The sequence below is a fragment of the Meriones unguiculatus genome, chromosome 5 (assembly GCF_030254825.1).
Source record: "Meriones unguiculatus strain TT.TT164.6M chromosome 5, Bangor_MerUng_6.1, whole genome shotgun sequence".
Taxonomy (NCBI): Eukaryota; Metazoa; Chordata; class Mammalia; order Rodentia; family Muridae; genus Meriones; species Meriones unguiculatus.
In genome coordinates, this window is record NC_083353.1 from 106,984,183 (window position 1) to 107,000,762 (window position 16,580).

The following is a 16,580-nucleotide window of genomic DNA, read 5'->3' on the forward strand; positions in this document are numbered from 1 at the left end:
GTGTATACTGAAGACAGCCTGAGATATTGAGCCTTGTGAAATGATCTGCTATTGCATTCTTGGCCTTTTTGTCAGGAGACGGCCATGATTGAATTAGCTGAGCCACAGCCTGTAAGTCACTCTAATGAACCTCATTTTAATATATGTTATAGATTATATACTAATACATACGTATCCATTATTCTATCAGTTTTGTTCCTCCAGAGAACCCTAATACAGAGAGTCTCTCAATAAACTTTGGAGAGACTTGGCCAGCAAGCACCAGGACTGAAATTACAGATGCACACTAGCACACCTGACTTCTTCAAGGATGCTGGGGATGCAAATGCAGGTCCTCATGCTTGTACAGCATTTCATCAACTGTGCTGTTTATCCTGCCCTTGGACCACAGTCTTAACTAACAGCCTAAAGGAATCATGGGGGAAAAGCCAACCTGGAATGATGCCTATAAGGTCCTCAGAGGCTGTGACAACTTCCTGGTTGTCAGAGTTCCAAAATACTCGTGTGGCAATCTCTCTCCCACCCCAACCCACAACCACAATTTCCAGACAGATGCACCTGCAGCAGAATTGGAGTATGCACTATTAAAAACAAAACAAAACAAACCCGAGTCATTTGGCAGGTTTCTAGCTGAGGTCTTTATTTCCATTTTATGTACAGCAAAGTGCTGCTGAGACTCCACAGCAGCCAGACAGAACATAAGTGAATTCTCTCTCAACAATTAGCAGCTTAAGATCTAGCAACTACAGTGTTAACGTTCACGCGTTCACAAGTATCGTCTCTTTACTCTGCAATTCGTGCATGTGAGTCTTTAGTCTTACACGCTTGTATAAAACACACTTACAGTCTAGTAGTCAGTCCCTTCTGAGGGTATCACCTAGCATACACAGCACACAGAAATGTTTAACTTGTAGAGCCACATTCAAAATCCCAGTTTTATTGGGGGGTGGCGTGGGAACCATCACTTCGCCTGTGCTGGCTTGTTGACGACAGCATTTGGTTTTGTTTGAGATGTGTATTCTCCAAGGTGACAAGGCCAGAATACTGAATACTTACTCAGAATCCAGGATCGCTGACTACCTTAGAACACAGGAGTAGAAACAAAACCAAATGTACTGAAGACCACGCCAAAGCATGCTCACAGTCAGACATGGCTGGCAAGGAAGGCTTCACCCCACTGTTCTGGCGACAAATGTTTTAGGCCAATTGGAATGGGGCTAAAGCACCGTCAGCGATGGATCCAACTGCACCTCTTAAGGAGCAGAAAGCCTTCCTTGCCGAGATGCACTGAGTACACCAAGGACCTGAAATTAGAGCAGACAGCCACCAACAATGCAGAGTGATGGCCAACTCTACAACAACAGTCACCTAGGCCAAGAAAGCCAGCCTCACTCACCCAGGCTAGGCACCAGCATGGACAAGGGAATCAAGGAATGCTTCACTTTAATGGAATTTTTAAAAACATTATTATTTTTTATTTTTTTAAGGAAAAGAAGCATTAAATTGTGGGCAAGCTTCTCTCCGATCAAGTGCTAAACCATCAGAGCAAGGCTATAGAAGGGCTGGGAATAGAAAAGCGAGTCCAAGGACAGCCATGATTCCAAGAAACTCAAAGGCAACAGGGATGGGCAGCAAAAAAGTACAGGCAGGCAGGGTAACAGATGTTTGTTACAAACGGCATTGAGTGCAGACAGCTGTGGGCCTGGTGAGCAAGCAGTGGATAAGACAGCAAGAAGCCATGACAGGGCCTGTCCTGGACTGAAGGTCCTTCTCAAGACAGTCTGCTGGCAATCAGTGCAGGTCTGTCTGTCTGAAGCTCCAGACTCTACCTTCAACAGAAACTGCCTTCAGGCAATTAGGGACAGCTTCCACTTAGCAATCACAGTGCACCTGGGGGGGGGCCTCCTGCGGGATGGTTACAGAAGCCAGCGGGCTGCTGCTGGCTCCTCTCTCCCACAGCTCTTCTGTACTAGAGCAACCAAGTTACAGCAGCAACTGCCAGCCCAGCAAGGTCATAGTGCCCCGTGGCGTTCTCGCCTGAAGCTGCTGCAATATTTTCAGGTACAGTTAACCTTTTAAACATAGGTTTGGGGACCATTTGTTTTGGCATGAATGTGCATTGGTTTTAATTATTATTATTATTATTATTTTGGTCCTTGCTCTAGGTGCTCATTATGAGGTGAACAACCACGATCTGGGGATAGAGTGAAGACTGGGTACCTGAGTTAAAATATCAAAGTGAGAAGGCCAACTGGCCAAAGCAAAAGGAGGCTGGAGCTGCTGTGTAAACCATCCCTTCCAACAGACAGGGAGGGCACTGCAGCCCTTGTCTGAAAGAAGGTCCTGGTATGGTGACATAAGCAAAGCATACTTCTCTGTTTAGGGCAGAGTACATGACCCCTTGGCATCATGTGGGCACACAGAAAGAGGCCATCAGAATGGCATTTGTGACCTCCAACAATATGAGATCAGTCAGGCTCCCTAGTTTGCTCTGAAGGTTGATTCAGGCTCCACCTGGGTGATGGAACGGGCTACAGGATGGGGACAAAGCTCAGCTTATCTTCCTAAAGTGTCTCTAAACAGCCACTGAGCAGATAGGTTAGTGAGTCAGTCTGGGTTAGTAGGAAGCTTGCAACAGTGTGCACCCAGAACCTGGGCCCTTCTAACCTGACATTTCTTTTTCTGCTTTTTGGGAGAATCACCTTCAATTGATCCTCTCAGGCAGACAGAATAAAGCTTTGAAGTTAAGGATGCTGAGGCCAAAATGCAGACAACAAGACTCCACATCACTTTGGTTTCAGAAGTTAGGGGGTGTTAATCAATAAATTAAGCAAACACAAGGAATTATTTATGACTTATAACATAGTAGCTTTTTTTTTCTTAAAGAGATCCCAGCCCAAGATCACTGGGTGGACACTTACTTGGGAGGAAAACAAAATCCAGTCCTGCCACACTAGTCTGTGCAGACTGTTTCCCCTCACCCTGCAACCGCTCGCCACTCTAATCAAGCTAAGCCGGGGAGATGGTGCTGTGCGGGTGTAGACACCAGAGAGCCGGGCCGCCACAGCGTGGCAGAGGGCAGCACTGGCGACAGTCTCCAACTCAACTGGTTCAAGACAACAGGGGGCAGCACGCTGAAATATCCACACGGCTTCATTTGAAAACATCACTGCTTTATTTCAAAGGAAAAAAAAGAAGAAAAAAAAAAAAAGAAAAAAAATAAGATCATCCCAACCCAGTCCCTTCCCCCAAATAAACCAACCAACCAACCAAAAACAAAACAAAACAAAACCAAAAAAAAACCCCAATAATAATAACAATAATAAAAAATCCTATTAGAAATTATAAGGAAGCACTGAGAGTTTGAGTATTACATTCTTCAAGTATGTTGTTCGGATTTTTTATTTTTAAGTTGGTAACTATACACATATTAAAAAACAACAACAAAAAACACCAAATAAACCTTAAAAGTGCGGCCAAGGGATTTTGCTTAAAAGTTAGGATTAAGGGCTACTTCACAATACTGAACAGGACTGTGCAGTCACCCTACAGGCTTGATGCTCTTGCTTCCAATCCTGGCAGAGTTAAGGAAGGCACAGGTTCAGAAGTGAGCATACTTCAGGGTTAGCGTGAGAAAGCGAGGGAGATCGATGCCCGTGTTCTTCCATGGCAGGAAAATCCACCCTGAATCTAAAATCCAACCTGGAATGTGGTGGGACTTCACAGTAGAGTTAGTCTGGATGAGGAGAGGAGCCCAGAAAGGGCGGGTGTTGGGCCTGGTCAGGTTTTTGCATCTGTTTAGTGAGTTTAGTGCAGTCCTCCAAGCCTCGATTCAGAATGCCCTTCCGTGTGTTGCGGATTGTTGGTTCATGTTAAAGGACTGTTTCAGATTTGCATCCCAAGGAAAATCATGCTACATAAAAATGATCCAAGATTGTTGCCCAAAAAACTTCTTGGATAAAATCTAAAAAATACTATTGCAATTGCGTCTCTTGAAGAAAAAAAACATTATTCTAAATGTAAACAGATTCACTCAACTCTCTTGTAGAAAACTTCAGAGTGGGTAATGCTGCTGTCTAGCTCTCTTGGCATGCACTCGCCAGACGGTGAGGAGCACTGCTTTCTGTGCCAGCATCATCTGGGGGGTGAGAAGAGCCGGTCCACGTAGCTGAAGAGGGCATCCCAGTGCTTCCAGAGAAAGGCAATGAAAGCCACGAGGAGTAAAGTGCTAAACGTCCTGTTGCGTGTCTTCATGAGGGGGACCACACAGTTGGCTACCGTGGACACAAACACCAACAGGACTGCCATGACAGCCAGGAGGATGTTGATGAGTTTGCCCAGAAGGTTTCGGGCAGTGGCATTCTCCAGCCCCTCCAACTGCACCACCTGCTGCTGTTGCTGCTGCAGCTCCATCTTGGAGATACGGGTCTGACAGGCCTCCAGGGCCTCCTGTGGGCCAAACAGGGGACTGTTAGGCTTCTGTTCTCAGAACTATAGCTGGACATGCCATGGGAGCCAGGTAGATCCTAAGCCATGCCAAGTATTTAAAATATGGATATGACAAGCCAGATGCACAGCTCTCCCGGGTGGCATTACTCCTATTCCCTCTACTGCACTCCTGTGAGAATGGCTTTGGGGAGCAGTGGACATACTTTTATTTTGCCTAGAATTTACTTACTTACTTACTTACTTAAAACAAGAGTCTCTTGTATTTCAGACTGGCCTATACTTGCTATGTAGCTGAGATGACCTTGACTTCGGATCCCTTTGCCTCTACCTCCTGAATGCTGAAATCATAGTCATGTGCCATCATTACTGAATGGCCTAGAACATTTTAATGATAAGACATCAATTATATGTTTTTTATTCTTTTAGAAATTATGAGTCTAAGGTACACAAGACACATACACTTGTTTTACTTAAAACACAGTCCCAGCTGCTGTGGTATTGCTGTCAAACTGGTATGCTTACCTATTACCTGTATTTAACTGTACATATGCATTTGCCTAGCATGGGATTATTACAGGCATTTCCTGCCATAATGTGTATAGCTTCTACTGTGATCCATAACTTAAGGTTAGAAGACAACTGTAGGTGTTGGTCCTTCCGGTACCTTCCACCTTTTGTTTCAGACAAGGCCTCTCACTGGCTGCAGCTTTGCCAAGGAGGATAGACTAGCTGACCAGTAAGCTGCAAGGATTGCCTGTCTCATCTTGTCATTGCTGGGATTCCAAGTATACGACACTAAGCCTGGCTTTAAAATGATCACTATTATTATTCTAGCATGTGTATATTTGCATATGTGTGGGTGTGCCGTGGCATAAATGTGGAGGTTTGGAGACAAATTCGAGGGAGTTGCGCTTGCCTTCTACATTGACCAGATTCTGGGGGCTGAACTCAGTTATCAGGCTGACAAGGTAAACACCTTTTACCTGCTGTGCCATCTTGCTGGCTCCAATGTCTGGCTTTTTATGTGGGTTCTGGGGATCTGAACTTACTTCCTTATGCTTATGAATCAAATACTTTGACAACTGAGCCATCTCCCCAGTCCTATCACATACTTTTTAGTTGCTGTGCAACATTTCATAGTATGGGTATGTCACAGCCCACCAGTTAGGTCCCTCTTAGGAATTTTTTCTTTCTGATTTTTTTCCACTCTAACAATGATGCAGTGAACACCTTTGAATGTGCTTCACTAACACACTACCTGTGTTTTTAGGTCAAGACAATCCCTGACTGGAGAAAGGGAACTGTGACCTTGTTGTAAGGAGGTAACATTCCCTTTTTAGGTCAGTCTCTGTAAGGTAGATAGATACTCTACAGAGGGCATAAAGATGACCTGCTCCCTACTAAGGCTAAGCCTTATATAAATTATATCCTACTACTCACGGAAACAAACCTCATCCCCTAAGGAAGGACAGATATCCTCTCAAGCCAACTAGTGGTTGTAACCATGGGATTTTTCCAGCCTTGGTTTCAATGGCTGTTAGTTTCCTGGGATGTAACGTAAGGCCCAGATAACTTCAGGCTGAAGCTAGCTCAAGAATGGATAATGGATCATGCCACTCACGCTCACTCCAGAACTAACATGGGAAAGAAAAAAAAATGTAAACAGAATTCAAGGACGTAAAGAATATGGAAGCTGGGCAAACAGTACAGACAATGCCTTGATTCCTCTGGGTGGGTATGCTACAACCTCCTCTTCTCCACACTAGCTTTTAAATAGGCGCCTTCACAAAACCTACCACAACCTCTGACTGAATCTCCACAGAAAACAGAGAAGCCCCAGTGTTTCACTTTTCCTTGGAATCAAGTGAGTGTTCACCTTCAACTTCATTACTGGGGTCTCTCACAAATCCACGGACAATGGAGGATTCTCAAAAATCATGTAATGTGCCTCTGGCTAGAGAGCAGGAACTAAACCTCTTTTCCATAGAAGCAGAAGACAGGCAAGATGACCAGAAGACCCACCTGAGCAGCTCCAGGGCAGCAACTAACAGATGGGGCGCTCTAGCTTTCTCAGAGTGAGACTGCTCTTTCTGGAGACATTTGCCAACATTTAAAGCTATACCTTCCCAAATGGCATGGGCATCTGAAAAAGGTATCTCCACTGCGTGAAGGCAGGTGTGCTGCAACTGATAGCATTTCTTGACTTTCTAGACTCCTGTCTTTACCCATTCTCTTCCTTTCTTCTTTCCCACTTACTGTTCATACTCACCTGGATGTCCCGGGCCCGTTCATAGGACTGATAGGCGATTTTCTCTTCCATGCTGGCCAGCTCCTGCTTTAGGTTCAGGATCTCATTCTGGTGAAGCTCTGTCAGGTCATTCAGTTGCTCTTCTAGTCGTTCACATCTAAGAAAAGGAGAGAGAGGTTGGAGTTTCAAATATTCTGCATCATCCCTGATTTAATTTGGATCATTCTCCAAATCTTTTCTACAAAATAAAACAAAAGCACGGAGGATGAGCAAGCCCAAACCTGTGGCTGCAGCTTTCAGTCTCCACAAGGGCAGCTGTCACAAAGGCATCCTACACCACCATGGCTTTTGCAATTTTCTCCATAGCGCTGGCTAGCTCTACATACCTGTGATGCTGAAGCAACCCTGACTCTGCTTTCAGTGTGGGAGAAACAAAGACTTATAAAGCAAATCTCATCAGGAGAGACAGTGCACAAATGGAAATGGACCTTCTAGTCATCAGTAGTAACTTATCTCAACACTAGATAACTTACTCACTCAGAGGTTTGTGACTTGGGGCCCCAGAAAGCCAGAGCCAGAGGGGTCCATCATTCTTATGGCCAAGTAATGCTTGGGATATTTGTCAGCACATATTGAGAGCCTGATGCATGCTAGGCATATTCAAAGTATTGGGACACTGCTGGAGAAGGAGTTCTCCATCTTAATCTGCAGGCAACAGAAGTGAATGCCACACTAGGCATAGTTTGAGGCCCCAAAGTCCACCCCCACAGTGACACACTTCCTTTAATAAGGTCACACTTACTCCTACAAGGCCTCACCTCCTAATAGCACCACTCCCTATGGGCAAAGTATTCAAACACGGGAGGCTAGGGGGCCATTCCTATTTAAACCACCACAGTTAGCATATGTAAGGGCTGCAGTAGGCAGAAACTACAAAATGGGAAGAAATGAGAATGTTCCTGGGAGGAAGGCTGGTTTTATTCACCACCTTTATTGTTCATAAACGTTTAAGGGAGATCGTCCGAAATTCTACGTAGAAAAAAAAATGCTCAGGAAGAAATACACAGACTAGCTGGACTACTGGATTCTGGATAGCTGGTGAAGGGGCCCAAAGAAGACAGTGTTTAAGGAAATTAGTTGTCTGGTAGTAGTGAAGAGGACAGGTTAGGCAGTGTGTGGAGTCCTAGGAACCAAAGGTCTTCCAGGAGAATGGTTGAAGGCTACACATTAAAAATACTGAGGGGTTTGGAGAGATGGCTCAGCAGTTGAGAGCACTGTCTGCTCTTCCAGAGGTCCTGAGTTCAGTTCCCAGCAAACACATGGTGACTCACAACCATGTATACTGAGATCTGATGCCCTCTTACGCAGGCATACATGCAGATACAGCACTCATATACAGAAAATAAATAATAAATAAATATTTAAAAAAAAATACTGAGACAGAAGGCAAAAGTTAGAAATAGGAACCATCTCTAGCTCCTGCTGAGCTGAACGAAGTCCTGTGTCAGAGGGAGTTAGGCCACATGTGGGCTCATGCCCACGGGGCTCAGAGCCACATGTGAAACTCAAGGGGCTTCTAAAAAATGAAAGCAAAGCTGGGGAGCAGGTTATGGTACATTCCCTAGAATACCAGGTGCTAAAGAAGCTGATGAGGCAGGAGAAGTCTAAGTTTGAGGCTAGTCTAAAAACCAACCAACCAACCAACCAACCAACCAACCAACCATGTCAGAGCATCATTAAATATTTAGAACTCCTCCCTTCTTTTCTTTCTTTTCCCATTCTCCTATCTCCTCCTCTGTCTTCTTTTGGTCATACAGTGGATAGAAACTGTCACTCTGCATGCCAGGCAAGGCCTCTACAGTTACAACCTACTCTTTTCTTTTTCTTCTTTCTTTCTTTCTTTCTTTCTTTCTTTCTTTCTTTCTTTCTTTCTTTCTTTCTTTCTTTCCTTCCTTCCTCTTTCTTTCCTTCCTTTCTTCCTTTCTTCCTTCCTTCCTTTCTTTCTTTCTTTCTTTCTTTCTTTCTTTCTTTCTTTCTTTCTTTCTTTCTTTCTTTCTTTCTTTCTTTCTTTCCTTTTTGAGACAGGGTTTCTCTGTATACTCTTGGCTGTCCTGGACTCACTTTGTAGACCAGGCTGTCCTTGAACTCACAGAGATCTGGGAGCCTCTGCCTCCCAGAGTGTTGGGATAACAGGTGTGCGTGCGCTACTGTCCCCAGCCCTAATCACACCTATGGTGTTTTTCTTTTTAGCCAGGATGGCCTTGAACTTGTGATCCTCTTGCCTCTGTCTATAAATTCTAAGATCATTCATTGTCAACTATCACCATGCCTGGCTGAGTTTATCCATGTTTAAGGAATAGAAAGACTTTCTCTAAGGTAATTTTATGTTGCAGCACCTTGTTTTCCTTGTGTCTCTTCATCTTTGCATGTGTATATCTCAGTGGGTATCTGTCTGTGTGTATGCAAGCAGTCTATAAGCACACATGTGTAGAGGCCACAGGAGGATATTGGGTGTCCCACTCTACTTACTCTCTGCTTTATTCCCTTAAGACAGAGTTTATCACTGAACCTGGAGCTCACTGTTTCAGCTAGAGAGCTGCCTAATGAGCCTCTGAGATTCTTCTGTCTCTGCTTCCAATAGAGGTTGGGTAATAGATATATATGCAGCCACATCTGGCCTTTATTTATTTATTTTGAGACTGGGTCTTACTATATATTCCTTTCTTGTCTGGAAGTTACAGAGTTCCTGAGTGCTGGGATTAAAGGCATGAGCCTCCACACCTGGCCTCATCCCTGTCTTTTTTCTTTTTTTTACTTCGGTGTTGAGGATCCAAACTCAGTTCCCCATGCATGCACTGAGTGCTCTTAGCCAGAGTCACCACTCCATCCTCCAATGTTATCCCTTTTAATGATCATATAATAAACAATGATTAAATTCTATTCCTTTGAAATAAACATTAATTTAAGAAGTCACAGTCTGAACCTTTTCATTATGTTATTAAACCCTATTTAGGTCTCCTTCATCCTTGACAGGCACCTCTGTGGTGCTCTCCTTCAAGCTGTTACAGTGAGAACAGCATTCCCATGCTCTGCTGTATGTAACTAGGACTGCTATTTGTGTAACTGCCGCATCTCATCTGCAATCCAGGGAGCCAGGAACAGGTGTCAGCTATGGAAGTGATCTGCTAAAATTTAAATTCATCAGATACTGTAAGGTTACATTAATATACTATCTTTTAAAACTATTTTTTGGTGGGGATGTGTCAGTTAGAACCCAGGACCATACATATACTAGGTGAGTACTCTATTATACTACTATTTTGAGTGTGTACCTTTCTTCATGGTATTGAAAACTGGTATTCCTAATTGCCGGTGTTGCAGAGGTAAAGCTCAGAGGTAGAGTGTATTTAGTAAGCTCTGTGTCCAACCCAATATCAAAAAAACAGACTAATTCCTTGGCCCTGGTCAGTGACTGGGGCTGGGCAGGGAACAGGGTGGTGGTACCTAGCAGGGTACATGTTGTTAGGGCTGTACCACAACATCTTGAACCATAGCCCATATTTACACTTTCTGGAGTTTAAAGACTGCTGGGAATTGGGTATAGTGGCTCATGCCTTTAATTCCAGCACTTGGGAATTAGAGGCAGATCACTGTGAGTTCACAGCCAGCCTGGTCTACACAGTGGGTTCGAGGACAGCCAGAGAGTTACATAGTGAAGCCCTGTCTTGAACAAACAAGCAAGCCAGCCTGAAAGATTGCTAAAAAGTTTTATTCGGAATTAAATGTGCCTTATATGTACCCAGAGCAGACTGGAAACAGCAGATAGCCACTGCTTCCTTAGAGCCTACTGTGCAAACCCAACAGGCCTCCTGGAGGGTGGAAGGTGTTATCTTCCCCTCAGAAGCAGCAGTTAAAATTCAGAGGTCCCAAAGCTACCCTTTTAAAGCCACAAAGTGAAGAAGGAAAGATGTGAATCCAGGCTTGACTTTAAAACCTACATTTTAAAACTCTATACTGTCATGCCATTTTGAAACTAGTCAAAAAGCCAGCATCTATAAACTCCTTTAAAAAGTAAGAAATCTAAGCCAGCTTGACAGCAGTTTAAGTCATACAGCCACAGTGGGGGCTGGATGTGGTTCTGCTGACATTATGGTTTAAAGCTTGACTAGGAGACAAGGGCTGAATAAGACCATAAATAGATTCAGATTAAAAAGATAAAGCCAAGTGTTAGCAAAAATACACAGCTGGCAGAACCATTCTGTTCTGCTGGTGAGAATTTTTCAAAAGTTAAAGAATTTCCATACGCATACCACCCCAAGAACATGTTAACAGAGAAATAAAAACTGCACAGAAGACATGCACAGGGATGAGCTCACATCACTATTCTACAGTGCCCTAGAGATTCCCCGATTCTATATCCTAATGAGCTTGCAACAGTTCAGTGTTTCCCCCTTCACTTGGTGCTCACAGAATATCAGGATATGAAACAAAAATATAAGACAAATGTGCTTTTCAACTACCTGTACCTAATTCCCAAACCCTGGCAAGAGGCTGATTTTTGCCTTCATCCTCCAATGTGACTGTTCACTGACGCAGGAAAGTGCTCGTGATCTTTTCTTCCTTTACTGCCCCCCCAAATATAAAAGCCATATATAGGGGTGCACACCTGTAGTCCCAGCACTTAGGAAGCTGAGGCAGGAAGACTGTGAGTTTCAGACCTCCGTAGTTATACACAGCAAGTTTCAAGTCAGACTGGGATACACGGTGAAACTGTCACTTTTCCAAAACAAAACAAATGAAAGGAAAAGATCACAAAGGGGCTGTCATTTGTAGCTCATTGGTACAGTGCTTATCTAGAATGCATGTTCCAGCACTACATTAACAAAAAAAAAAAAAAAAAAAGAGAGTGTGTGTGTGTGTGTGTGTGTGTGGAGTAGTAGTAGTAATAGTTGTCGTCCAGTGATGGATATCTATCCTGGGGACATGGAAACAGAAGGTCAGAAAGGTTCAAGGTCATCCTTGGTTACTTGGGAAGGTAAGAGGCCTGCCTGGGCTGCCTGAAACTCTGTCTCAACAAATTGTCATCCTCCGCCATGCAGGCTCCTTTCACTCCCTATTCAGGGAAGCAAGCTCAAGGTGGAGGTGGGGGCCTTTTCCCTGTGGTTGTCCAGGAGCTGTAGCAGAAGGACATGGTACTGCCTCTTCCTACTGCTTAGCAGAGGGGCAATAAAGAGCCCCAGGCTCTGCTGTCTAATAAGTAAATATGTCCTTCTGACTGAGGGTGAGCAAGGGAAGCACTCTTGTATCAAAGATGAAGAGATGTTTCAAAAAAAAAAAAAAAAAAAAAACAAACCAAAAAACCCAAATTGTTAAAAACAAAAATCCCCCAAATTATGTTATCCTAGAAGAATTCTCTGGAAGGAACCTGTGATTTCTAATTTGGCCTGAGAGCATCAGTTTGGCCCCACTGTCCACTCCTAGGACAAAATCAACAGCAGAGTAAACATCTTGCCTTTGCTGAGTGTGGTGGTTCCTGCTTGTAATCCCAACACAGGAGACTGGGCAAGAAGGATAGAAAGTTTAAGACTGCCTGGGCTACATCACTTTAGGACAAGCTGAACTGCATAGCGAGGCTGTCTCTAAAACAAAAACAAAACAAAGGCATCATGTTTTTACCAACAGCACCTGGTGAGTGATACTATAATTTATTTTTGTTTGAGACACTGTCTCCAGCATAGGTTGGCCCTGAACTCCTTATGTAGGGGAGGGTGACCTTGAACCTCCTGAGTGTTGGTTGGGTTTGTTGGTATACCACAACCCATCCAATCTATATGGTACTGGGCTTCGAACCCAAAGCTTTGTGCATGCTGAGTGGGTACTTTCTCCAGGGAGCTTGGTCCCAGCCCCAGAATTGTTTTTAATCAATCAATCAATCAATCAATCAATTTTTTATTATGCACCTGTGTATAGTTGACTAATCTGTTCACTCCACGTTTTGGATTCAAATCCAATCCTACAACTCACTAGTCTTGAGAGACCGTGTCACCTGTCACACTGTAAACAAGAAGTCTCCCTACTCCAAAGCAAAATCATGCTAATAAGGAGACAGCTGGTAAAAGCCTGGGAGAGGCAGCCTAACTACAAGACTATATAGGTTTTAATTTCTCTGTTTTGTGATATGTCACTCCTAAAAATCCCCATAACGGTAGTTCAAAAAGACTACTTGGGATGGCAGGGTGGGCTCAGTGGGTAAAGTACTTGCCACCAAGCCTGATGTCCTGAGTTCTATCCCCAGAAGTCACATGGTGGAAGAAGAATAAAACTATGGCAAGTTGTACTCTGCCCTCCAACTTTATGCAGTGGCATGTGGGCCTCTCTGCAAGTAAATAAAACAAGTAAATGTAACAGCAACAGCAGCAACAGCAGCAGCAGCAACAACAAGACTGCTTGCTGACTGCTTGTCACATAGTCTCTGGCAGTTATGATACTATTGTTCATTGGTTTCCTCATATAATTTTTTGTCCCTAGATCTCTACTTCCTTCCATGTTGTCAGTTTTACTTAAAAGTTCTCACTGTTTCCACTAACTGAATGGCTTTTCTTCTATTATAGCACACAAATGGCCTACCGAGCACATAACCCTTCCCAACCTTAGATGTAATAAACCTCAGTTACTTGTTTTACTAGGCAGTTGCCGCTCCTGCCATTTCCCTGGCTCAAGTTGGCCGCATAATTCAACTTGTTCTATCTCTAGTCACTTGCTTCCTTTCTCCCACAGCATGCTTTTTGCATGCATGTGAGGGAAAGTGTCTCTCAAGCTAATTTTACCTGGTCTCATAACTCTCTGGATAGTTTAGTAGAGACTGCTAATCTATGATTCTGTAGAAGAGAGTCTTTCAGCACTTGAACAAATCATTGGTGAAATTTCCTCAAGCCAAGTTCTATATCCCACAAGAGAAGACATGTCTAGGCGCCATGTGTAGTGTACCCTAGCAGGCGGTTAAACAACAAAGAAGCATTTGGACTGGTAAAATGAGCTCCCTTTCCAGTTCAGCTGCTGAGGCAACATAAGCAGGTCAGGAGACTTGCATGGCAGCATACAAAGTTGCAGAATTTAGGGTGAAGCAAGATGCTGTGGGCAGGGGCTGATATAACTCCCAGTAACTCCTCAGCCAGAACTAACCAGTGTGTTTCCCTTTTTATGTCAAACAATTACTTGGAAAATGAGGACTTTCTGAAAAGAAAAAAAAAAGTTTCAGTTATTATTGTGAAGCTGAAATCCTACTGCACTTGTAAAGCAGGTGTTTCTCATTAGCATAGAAACACCTCTAATCTGCAGGAAGCATCAGGGAGGAAACTGAGCAAGTCATAGAAGGCTTTGCAAACTCCTAGGCACCGAGAGAGTTTGGTCAGGCAGCCTAGTTGATGTTGTGGAATTCAGATCTTCTGGGCTGGACTCAGTTCACTGCCTTGTTATAAAAACACTTTCCCAAGCTGGGTGTGTGCTACACACTTGGGGGAAGCTGAGGCAGGAGGATCATGACTGAGGCTGGGCTGGGCTACATGATAAGGCTCCTGTCATGAACAGGCATGAAAATACACTTTAGCCCAGTTTTTCACCAGACCCCAGGAGCTTGTTCAGCTCTATTAACAACCTTGCTTCCTGTTTTTAGATTTATTTTATTGTCTGCATTTTTCTGTGTTATTAATCAAATTCAAAGTCTGTACAAAAATACTGCATCAGCAATCTGACCCAAACATTCAATTACTACGGCACAATCCCCATCACTTGGCATTAACAGTTTTACTGACATAGCCTCAGCTAGGTTCTGGTCTGAAACAGGCTGACCAAAAGAGCCCAGTAGAGATGCTGTGGTATTCTCTTTCCAGGAGGAGTGGGTGTGGAGGATTCAGGATTCAATCTAATCTACTTGCTCATCATGAGCACCAAAACTTCAAACTACTGGCCCCCATGCTGCTGACGGTAACAGAAGAACTATCCTGCCTCTACACCTTTCGCTGCAGTGTCTACCTCCAAGCACTGAGACTTACAAAGTTGTTTCCACCAGTACCTTCATTCCCTCCTTGACAGGTTCCTCAGTTCCACAAATAACAACACAGGCAGCCTTGGAACTTCTTCAATTTCTTTCAACTCCTTTGTTAATGAGGTTGGCAAGGGTCTTACCCACTTGCCCTGCCTCAGGTTTTTATCTATGTTTTATCTGTTGTCTCCCCACCCCCTTACTATACAGCAAAGGGCCATTACTAGTATTATGGCGTCTTTTGTGTCCCTGTCTAAATTTTAAAATGGGGAAAGGGAACTAAGAGAACAGTTTCACCTTCTCACTAAATATCCATAGCCAACCAAGGCAGGTAGGAGAAAAGAGGAGAAGATGAACTGTGTCCAGCCTTTAACATATGTGCTTTATAAAACCAAGAACTCCCTTTAAGGAGGTCTACCCGGTGCTGCACAGGCATTGTTTTTGACATCTAGGATAGGTGTGGGGTCTTGATTCTCTAAGTACTGTGTATGATTCTAGCAGGGCATTTCTTACAACTCAGCCTGGACAAAGTTACCCTGAGACCAACAACATCATAGGTTTACTCAAAGGTCTTTCTATAAATCAATTCAATTTGAAGGGACTCTAAATATCTAAATATGGCTTCATTTTTACTATCATTTTTGGTGGTGGTTTTTCAAGGCAGGGTTTCTCTGTGTAGCCCTGGCTGCACTGGAACTCACTCTGTAGACCAGTCTGGCCTTAAACTCAGAGATTTGCCTGCCTCTGCCTCGTGAGTACTGGCTGTTTCAAAAGTAGGCTGAAAGTGTCTCTTGCTGAAAATAAAAACTGTTGTATTACAATGCATTGGCCATGTCCAGAGTCTGTGGAGGTAAATAGTACATGAATACTACTGATGTTGGAAGTGCTTTTAGGCTCTGGAATGGGCAACACAGCAGTTATCTTCCTTGATCAAAGATAAACCAGAGGTTCTTCTGGGTTAAATTCCTGATGAATGAGAAATTAGGCAAGTGCGTAGGCTAGGAACGAGGGGGGTGTGACTCAAAAATTTGGAGCCACCTGCAGAGCCTGTGGGGCTTCTTTGGTTGGGAAATAGGTCAGTAGAGCAGATGTCTGATAAAAGTTGTAGAGCAGGTTCCGAGACACATCAGCTGACACATCATGGGAGCAGTCTCCTGTACCATGTCCCAAATACATTTGGAACACACAAGTAGACTCTACCAGGGTTTGACCAGAATGGAGAGACATAGCTAAGGGAGGGAATATGATGTGTGGGAATGTGAACAACTCCTATCTATGCTGGGGAAACTGATAATTTGGTTTATGTCTTATGACTTCACTGTGCTTAAGCTTGAGAGGAAGCTAGGCAACAATGAACTCATCTGAAATTTTTGCACTTGCAAAGCAGAGGCAGGGTGACTGAGAACTGCAGCAGGTCTGATCTAAATAATGAGACTCAAAAAAGGGAGCAGATCAGAGTACTAGCTCCCTAACAATTTAAGTGTAAACAGTGCATTTTCTTAATACAAGAAAAAGAGGTGTTCAAAGAATGTTGAAAATGAAATCTACAGGGACATTCTGACACACCTGGAAAAAGCACAAACATTTATTGCACTCCCAGCATGTGTGTGTGCATGTGTCGTGTTGATGGTAACCGACCTTACAGATGCTAAGCATATGTTCTACCACTAAGCCTGAACTCTGGGTTCTGCTCTAAACCAAGCACCCTACTTGCTTCCACATGTACATGATCTCTTCTCTCCTCCTCCCTCTCTTCCTCCCCCCTTTCTCTTTCCCTCTGTCTCACTTAATTACTGTTACAACCCTTTTTGATAAATATCACTTTCTTTTTATAGGCAGAGA

The 16,580-nt window shown here is 43.7% G+C and overlaps 1 protein-coding gene across 5 annotated transcripts in view; it reads right to left on the reverse strand.

The window, feature by feature from the left end:
* Nucleotides 1-614: 614 nt before the first annotated feature.
* Tmcc1 (transmembrane and coiled-coil domain family 1) overlaps nucleotides 615-16,580 on the reverse strand; it is a 169,501-nt gene continuing 153,535 nt past the window's right edge. For all 5 annotated transcript variants that reach the window (XM_060383989.1, XM_060383990.1, XM_021641011.2 and 2 more), the window contains 2 exons: nucleotides 6,719-6,854; nucleotides 615-4,449 (listed from right to left, as the gene is read on the reverse strand). In XM_060383989.1, coding sequence (XP_060239972.1) covers nucleotides 4,135-4,449; nucleotides 6,719-6,854 — 451 coding nt within the window. In that variant the 3' untranslated portion in view covers nucleotides 615-4,134. The remainder of the gene's footprint in view (nucleotides 4,450-6,718; nucleotides 6,855-16,580) is intronic.